Source organism: Theobroma umbraticum, unplaced genomic scaffold (genome assembly GCF_002168275.2).
Source record: "Theobroma umbraticum cultivar Fairchild unplaced genomic scaffold, ASM216827v3 scaffold_51.0, whole genome shotgun sequence".
NCBI classification, from domain to species: domain Eukaryota; kingdom Viridiplantae; phylum Streptophyta; class Magnoliopsida; order Malvales; family Malvaceae; genus Theobroma; species Theobroma umbraticum.
This window is the reverse complement of record NW_018397260.1, coordinates 1332184-1340284: the sequence shown is the minus strand read 5'-3', so window position 1 is coordinate 1340284 and position 8101 is coordinate 1332184. Positions and strand designations below refer to the sequence as shown.

Here is an 8101-nt window from a genome sequence, read left to right as displayed (position 1 = left end):
GATACTTGCGGTTAGGAGAAAAATAATTTGCAAGCCCAAAATCGGCAATCTTTAGCATCCCATTTTTATCAATTAGTAAGTTGGATCCTTTAATATCCCGATGCAAAATTCCCCTTTCATGGCAGTGCTGCAGACCTGAAAGCAGCTGATGCATATAACATTTTATCTGCATCAACAATTCAGATTAGTAACTGAGAAGAGTAGTGTCTCCAATTTCTGAAATCTCAGAAAGAGTGAAAGAGACAAGTCCAACCTGTGGTTCTGTAAGCCTGCCCTCAGGACGAGATATAATTCTTGCCAGATCTGACTGCATGAAGTCAAAAACTAGATAAAGACTGTATTGCATTCTCGATGTGGCCAACCCTTCGAGCTTCACTACATTGGGATGATCCAACTTCTGTAATATCATTATCTCCCGTGCCATAAATCTCACACTCTCAGGTTCTGATGTGTCAAAACGGACCTTCTTCAAGGCAACAATCTTTCCAGTCTTCCTATCTCGAGCTTTATACACATTGCTGTAGGTACCCTGACCTATCTATAAGCAAACAGCATAAAGAAATTTACATCATTTGCATTTCTTATCATAGAAATTCACAATATTAAAAGGCACACTTCCATCAGTTGCTCATAGAATTAAGGACAATAAAGTATAATGAATGCAATTCAGATGATCGTAATACAACCAACATGGCGTTGTCAAGCTGAGATTATTGAACATTCTCGCCAAGCTGGGGGCAGAGAAGGATAGCATCAAAGATTTAAGTGAATAAGTTTTTTTCTTTCGACCATTTCCTTGGCAACCTAACAATTTCTGTCAAGGATTTCATTTTAAAGAAAAAGATATCATATGTTTTCAACTTGTACACAAGTTACTGAAAATCAAAATTCTATTTGCTTCTTTAATGACAACTACCACAGTTTGCCATTATTTTCTTCATCTATACTTGCCACAGTGATTTGATAGTCTAATAAAGTAAAAAAATAAGGATCACCCAACCATTCTTAGCAGAGAAACTAGAAGTAACATCAAAGTTTAGTAATTACCTTATCAAGCTTAACGTATGACTCAGCACTTTTTGGAACCAAACCAGCCAAAACCTCTTTTGGGATGTTATCAATGAGCCATTTAGGCCATCCATCAACCATCTCGTCTCCAACAACCAAAAAATTTCTCTTTCCAACAGTTTTGTCGCTTCTCTCTCTTTCTTTACCATTAAAATTACCTTCTTTACCACCAGCCACAACACCATCAGCACTACCAAATCCATTAAGCTTCTTAGGTGGCTCAGGCCTAAAAACCCGACCTGACGCAGAATGCCTCTGACCAGTTGACCTTCTATGACCCACAAATCCTCCTGTTCCTATATACCCATTTTCCATTTTTAGCTTCTCTAACCCTTGAGGTGGTGAGTTCATTGAATTCTTGCCTTGAACACACCCCATTTCTTTGTGTCAGTCACCAAAAAGTTTTCTTCTTCTTGATGGTTCAACAATGACTAACAAAGTAGAGAAAGGACCATGAAGAAGAAGAAAAGAAAGGGAGACACTTGGAAGAGTTTAAAGAACATAGAGAAACAGATGGAAGAAGAAGGTGACAAAAATGGCCGTCCTAAGGCGGCATTCTTGGAATTTTGCTGTATGAGAGAAATAAAAAGGATCCCTTTTTTTTTCTCGGTTCACTCTTTTTGGTTTCTTTTTTGTCTTGCTTTCTCCGCTCATTGAGAAAGAAAAAAGTGAAACATTGAAACCCCCATTCATTGAATTGTGTTTGTCATAACTGTTTCTGGCGGGAGACATAGTTGAAAGGGAAACACCATACACAACATGGGAAAACTGAAGAGTTAAAACTGGAATGTGTGAACCAATGACATTTTACCACTTTAGAGGCTGCAATATCACGTGACAAATTGAACTCACAGGAGCTTGGTTATAGAACTAGAAAAGTTGTCCGGTCGGATCTTGCCATGTCATGATCCTTGGCCCCACGGGTAGGGTATCAGCCATCTGATCTATCTGACTTGTCTATCGACACATGCCACGTTGTCGGGAAGGAGGATACTGATACCTCACTTGCTAGATTGCTGCTGCTGCTGCACTGAGACTTAGCTTGTCTTTTAATGTCCAATGTCCAAGCCAAAAGGTTTAATGCTTTGTGCTTTGTATTTCTCTCTTCCTCTAGTTGTTGAAGCTTGTATTCTTGACCTTAAACTTTGCTTAGAGATATTCAGGCGTTGGCTTCAAGGAGAAGAACAAGAATAAGTTCTCTTCTTTCAGGTGGGATCTCTCTCTCTCTCTCTCTCTCTTACGATTTTCGGTTTTCACCACTTTCTTTTGTTTTGGCGCAAATTTGAGGTTTTCACCACTCTCTTACGATAAGGATAATAGGCGTTGCTGGTTCCAGTAAGTGTCTCTTGTTGAATATTATCCACTAATTCTAAGTGACAACAGTAATTAGTGGTGATTCCTTTTCTATTCTTCTTTCTTTATTGGCTAACTGAGTGGCTCAAATTGGAAATTTTTACTGTATATTAAAGCAAGAAGCTTCCTTGATTTTCATATAATTTCTGTTGTGTACATTTGTATTTGCTGCAATGGTTACTAACCATACAGGAGTAACGGTGTTTTCGGCTGGTATCAAATTGTAACTATGGTGAAATAGATAGCCATGTACTCAAAACACCATCGATGCCCATTGATGGAGTAGTAGGATTCATTGGTGATAGGCTTGCTCTTTAGGTGAGGTTTTCTTTTGCGGCTTCAGTACGCTGTAACTGCATTACTACTTAAAAGTAAAAATTTTCCTCCATGATCTAGTATATATGCAAAGGGTAAGTAATCATGGAAATGAGTCTGATTTATTGGTAATGTGAAGGATGAGGACATATTTACATATATCTGACTTGTGAAGCATACCTTATTTGAAAAGCCCTTCTATTGATGTTATTCCCTGTGTTAAACACCATGCTTGACTCCTTCAAAATCAGATGCTAGAACTCAAAAACTATATATGAGCTTCTAATGGTTAGTGCATTTCCTGGGAACCAGTTGAAGAAGCTGTTATCAGTGAAATACCATTCTCATAACCCGGCCTGTTTTTCTAGATGATCTTTTAGGAATTATATGCCAGCATAGCAAAGTTCTTTATGTTACTACTCTTCGGTCCCTTGTCAAAGCTAGTTTATAACAACCCATGGCACAATATGGTAACAATTGCTTAGTCTTATATATGTCATATTAGGTAACATGAGTCAAGTGTTTCCTTTCGAAATCATGTTATTGTTTATCCATATGCTTTTCTGATATAAGGAATCTACTAGGGTTGATGATTAAAGACTTAAAAAGGTAAAATCTTATCTTTGTGACAAAAAATATGGAAGGACCCATGTCTGAATTTCTATTTGTGAATTTTAACATGTCTTAATTTGCTTGTTACAGCAGAAAGTTGAATTAGTTAAGATGTGTCATTATCAACCATGGGAAGATGATTCACCTCCAACTAAAGATCATGTACAAAGCACCAGAAATGGCTCAAACCCTGTAGTAGCTGGGTGGCATTCATGGGAAACCAGAATAGCAATGTTAGAGACAAGAATAGCAAGGGCCGAGGCTTGACTGGATGGACTGGAAGCAAGGATGTTGTATCAGCAAAAGGCACTGCACGTCACATTTGTGCTGTTTTTAGTTACTCTTATATATGCCATATGGAAATGAATGTCAAGGATGATGAACTGTTTGTAGTGTTGTACTGACGATCATAGCTGACCATCTGATGCAATTTTTACTGTAGAATTTAATCGGAATCTAACAAGGGGAGAACTAACTGCTGAAATATTATCAAGTTGTTACATAATATTGCTACTCCTGGTTTGTCTACTGATGATGGTCACAACCATGTTTTGTTGGTCTTTATGAGAGACCATCACTAACCAACTATGATGCTGCATCTTTTTTCTGCTTTCAAAAGGCTCCTGATCTATAGAAACGATCGAAATAAAGAACTTGTATACTTGAAAACCAAGCAAACTGTTTGCATACAGCTTTGTTATAATTGATCGATCAAGCAATGAGGATAGCAAACAACTTGCTCAGGAAGTTGCAAACAAAACATTGGATATTACTACAGAAAATCAAATAGTATGGATAGCATTGGGTACAAGGAAAGGAGTCAATCCAAATCTATAATCCCGAAATTGGAGAGCATGATCTTTACTTGATCAACAAAGTTCGAGCCTGTTGCATACTCTGTTAGCATCCCAACAGCAAAGCCAAACATTGCCCACCTGCGATACCAACATCCCCAAAATCAGTCATCCTATCCTAAAGTAAGTATTTGCATGATAATTCCTGTACCCAACTCCCAGTAGCCAAGATAAGGATTTTACAGGTTAAATATAATAGAAAATTAATAAATCTTACTGAAACAGTCAAACATGTGTAACATTCAATTATGGTTATTCTAGTCAAAAGTAAGAGGCCTTCAAGTTTAAGAGTGCGTATGTGTCTAAATATCTCACAGGAAGCTATTTGGTGGTATAAATTGACATCGTGTAAAAAACAATATCAATGTGCAGGAAACTATAAAGAAATCAAGTTTTGTTGTTAACCATGCGAGGTTTGATGAATTCATTTATGAAACAAAGCAGGTAAGAAATACTCATTCAAGGAGGGAGTGGCATGGTGTGAGCTTATTACATACCATATTCCTTTAGTATAGATTTAGGTCAGATACATACATGTGTAAGGAGGTCCATCCTCTTCCAAATCTTTATATTGTGCTTACAAAATGGTGAATTTTAAAATTTAGATATCAAGATTTCTGGACATGGAGCCCATGGACACTAGTATGAAATATCCTCTCAACATCAAGCACAGTGCCCATAAGCAATTGCTAATCTGCTAAAGGCAATAATGGACTGATAAAGTTTTGAACTCAAAATTTATACTTGACCAAAATTATTTAAAAAAGCAATTAAAAAACAGTCACCGCGTATCAGAGCTTCTTTCTATGCTTGCCAATAGTTGGGAGCCTAGTTCTATACCAGTCCAGTTCAAGGGCTTCAGGCAAATTGGCCAGTTCTTAAAATTTGGTAAAAAGAATATGGTTGATGTCCTGAACACAAGTCCTCACCAGGACCACTAAAAGAGGAATATGAACAGTCCCAGAAATAGCAGTCAATAATTTTAATGAAAATTTTCAAACAAATAAGGTATGAGCATGAGATGTAGAATAGCTTTGTTGGACTGGATGGAGCAGTGATTATTCTAACCATAAGTTCCTCCAAGCCGAAACCAGTATTCCCCTCCGATACATTTAAAAACAAAAGACTCTAGGCTAAATATTTGGATTGTCTACTTAAATTGAACCATGCCATAGCCTAGAAAGCATTGCTGGTATGAAATTGTTCAATTGTCAAACAATTCATATGTCAAAGCACATGTCAGTACCAATATACTCATGAAGCCCACTGCTGAATCTATGGAATTTAAAAATGGGTGATGGACTGTTGAGTGATGAAGAAGCAGAAAGAACTGTTTGAGTATCCTTGTCTTTCCTCTTTTCTATTTAGATAACACAAAACAATTAAAGAAAACACAACAACAAAATCAAAATTTGGGTTTACTTCTGGGGTTTTCTATGAATTTGTTTAAACTTTTCCATTGCTAACAGCAGCTTTGATTTGCTTATAACAAGATATGCTGTTATTGATTAAGGCAGAGGTACAGAAAGTGGAGATGTAATCCTAACATTGTCTTCAACTACAAAAACTGTAAATAGCAAGCACTGAGGCTAATTTACCCTGACAGAATTTCTGTCTCTACGAGCAATTAAGTAAGAATCAGATCTTTTATTCATTTCTTTATTGGTTTCTCAATTGGCTCTACCTTGGAGTCCTTAGGTTCTGTATATTATCGACAACTTTCATAATTCAGCATCATATCCATCAATCCAATCGTCCACTTCTTAATCAAGACAAGACAGTAACTTCATTTAACAAGATTTCTCAAAGCACCAAAACCCACAAAAACCCATACAACCAAACTTATGATAAAAAGAAAAGAAAAGGAAAAGAGGGGCATATTCCATTTACCTTCCATTAGCAATCTCATTCTTCCCAAGGAACCCAAAGAAAGGCCCTTGATTTGATTCCTCAAGCTTCTTCTGCTTAAAGTAGTCTTGCATCTCCTTTGCCTTCTGTCTCTGAAACTCCAAAGTGATCACATTCTGGTCTCCACCAGCTGCCACAGAAGCCGGCTTTGGCGGAGGCGAAGAAGAAGGAGGAGGTGTCGGCGGTGGTGATGGAGAAGGAGGAACTGGTTTCAAAGGAGGTGGTGGAGCAGGTGCCACAGGTCTTCTCAAAGGCCCTTCGGTCTGAGAACTCCTGATAGTCACAATATAAGGCTTGGCTGTCGTAGACAATCTACAACAAGTGGAGGACGATGAAGAAGAAGAAGAAGAAGAAGAAGAGGAGGAAGATGGGGATGAAGGGTTTGGGATTTTGATACATGGGATTGACGATGCCACAGACATTTTCTCTTCCGTGTTGGTTTTCTGCAACTGTTTATTTGTGTGTGTGTTGTTTTAATGCTTCTTTACAAGTTTTCAGATTGTGTTAGAACTGGGGTGTGTGGATAAGGCGTGGCCAAGTTTCAACAGACACATGGCTCCAAATATAGTTGGTCTCCATGCCCGGTTGGCTAATTGGCGCCACTGCCTTCTTAAGCGCGTGAGAACACGCCATCCACAGGTCGCTCTCACCATTACACGCGCTTCCTCTGCGGGTAGGCTGCTCTCTTTTTTTGTTTGAGTGTACAGAGCTTCATCTGTTCGGATACTCATAGCTCACCTTTATTTTTTTTTTATTTTAATTTCTCTATTTTCATATTTCGGTAGCTGCAAAGTGAAATGAACAGCCGTCAAAATAAAATAATTATTACGTAAAAGCAAAATAAATATTATGTAATTTGATGAAATTTTAATTTTAATATTATTTTAATATTAAATTTACAAAAATAATTTTGAACAGTAAAAAATAACTAATAACAACAAAACACTCTTGATTAAATTTAATAAAATTTAAAAATTCATTAATTTGTATAATGTTATTTAATAATAATTTAATAGTCAATTAAAATATTAATATTATTTTTCTTTTCTTTTCTATTTATATTTTCTCTATTTTCATTTTTCCTCTTTTCTCTTTTAATTTATTTTTATTAAAATATTATTAATTTAATAATTATTATTAATTATTTATTATTTATTATTAAAATATTAATATAATATTTTTATAAAATAAAATATCTCAAATATTTTTAAATTTTGATCGAAATTACACGAAAATCTATTAATTTGACAAATAAACAATTTATCTCAAAAAATATCTACTTTTAGAAACATAAAGCCAATCATTAAATTTTCGTTAATTATATATGTGAAATATTTTTTAAATAATTTTACCCTCAAACATATAAAAATTACAACTTTATATACATATTTATTTTTTTTTTCTTTTTTAAAAAAAATTCTTACCTTTACTCCAACCAGATCCATCAAAATCGCTGCTTTACTGAGTTAAGAGCGTTGAGCTCTCCTTGAGGGAGCTAAATCTAACACTTAGGTGACGTTTCGTATCAGGAAAGTAAGAGCACATTTCTCAATTGTCCAATTAAATTACATTAAGTGTTTGTTTTGCAACAGACCATAAAATGTAAAATTGCAATGCTAATTCAATTACAGAGATGTAATGTGATTGCAGTCCAAAACCAATGCAATTACATTACATTACACTCTAAATATTCTTAAAGATATATTTACCCTTCAATTTTATTACCTTATTAAAAAATTTTATATGTTATAATTAAAATAAAAAATATTAAAATAAAATATATAATATAAGAATCAAAAATTAAAATAAAATAAAATATAAAAAATAAAAATTATATAATATAAGTTAAAAATTAAATAAAAATAAAATAATATAATATAAAAAATTAAAAAATTAAAAATTAAAACTATATAAGATTATAATAATAAATAAAAATAAAATATATAACATTAAAAATATATTTACGAGATAATATTATATAAAAATTAATA

General features: G+C 34.7%; 2 protein-coding genes across 2 annotated transcripts in view; both read right to left on the bottom strand.

Annotated features, from left to right (window-relative positions):
* Positions 1–1843, bottom strand: part of LOC110416440 (putative serine/threonine-protein kinase At1g54610) — a 5308-nt gene extending 3465 nt beyond the window's left edge. The window contains 3 exon segments of the mRNA XM_021428438.1: positions 1–166; positions 254–538; positions 1048–1843. The exon segment at positions 1–166 is cut by the window's left edge and continues 152 nt beyond it. Of these exon segments, the coding sequence (XP_021284113.1) occupies positions 1–166; positions 254–538; positions 1048–1446 (850 nt within the window). The 5' untranslated portion in view covers positions 1447–1843.
* Positions 1844–3977: 2134 nt separating this feature from the next.
* OHP2 (one-helix protein 2) lies at positions 3978–6653 on the bottom strand. The gene is made up of 2 exons (XM_021428443.2): positions 6093–6653; positions 3978–4283 (listed from the first exon to the last, which is right to left on the bottom strand). Exons 1-2 carry the CDS (start codon positions 6530–6532, stop codon positions 4169–4171), a joined length of 555 nt encoding a protein of 184 aa, XP_021284118.1. The 5' UTR covers positions 6533–6653; the 3' UTR covers positions 3978–4168.
* Between the last annotated feature and the right edge of the window lie 1448 nt (positions 6654–8101).

Excerpts from the sequence above, each read along its gene's own strand:
- OHP2 (XM_021428443.2), bottom strand. The coding sequence starts at position 6,532 with ATGTCTGTGGCATCGTCAATCCCATGTATCAAAATCCCAAACCCTTCA. Across the intron at positions 4,284-6,092 it reads AATGAGATTGCTAATGGAAG|GTGGGCAATGTTTGGCTTTG; the intron begins GTAAATGGAATA and ends TTGGTATCGCAG.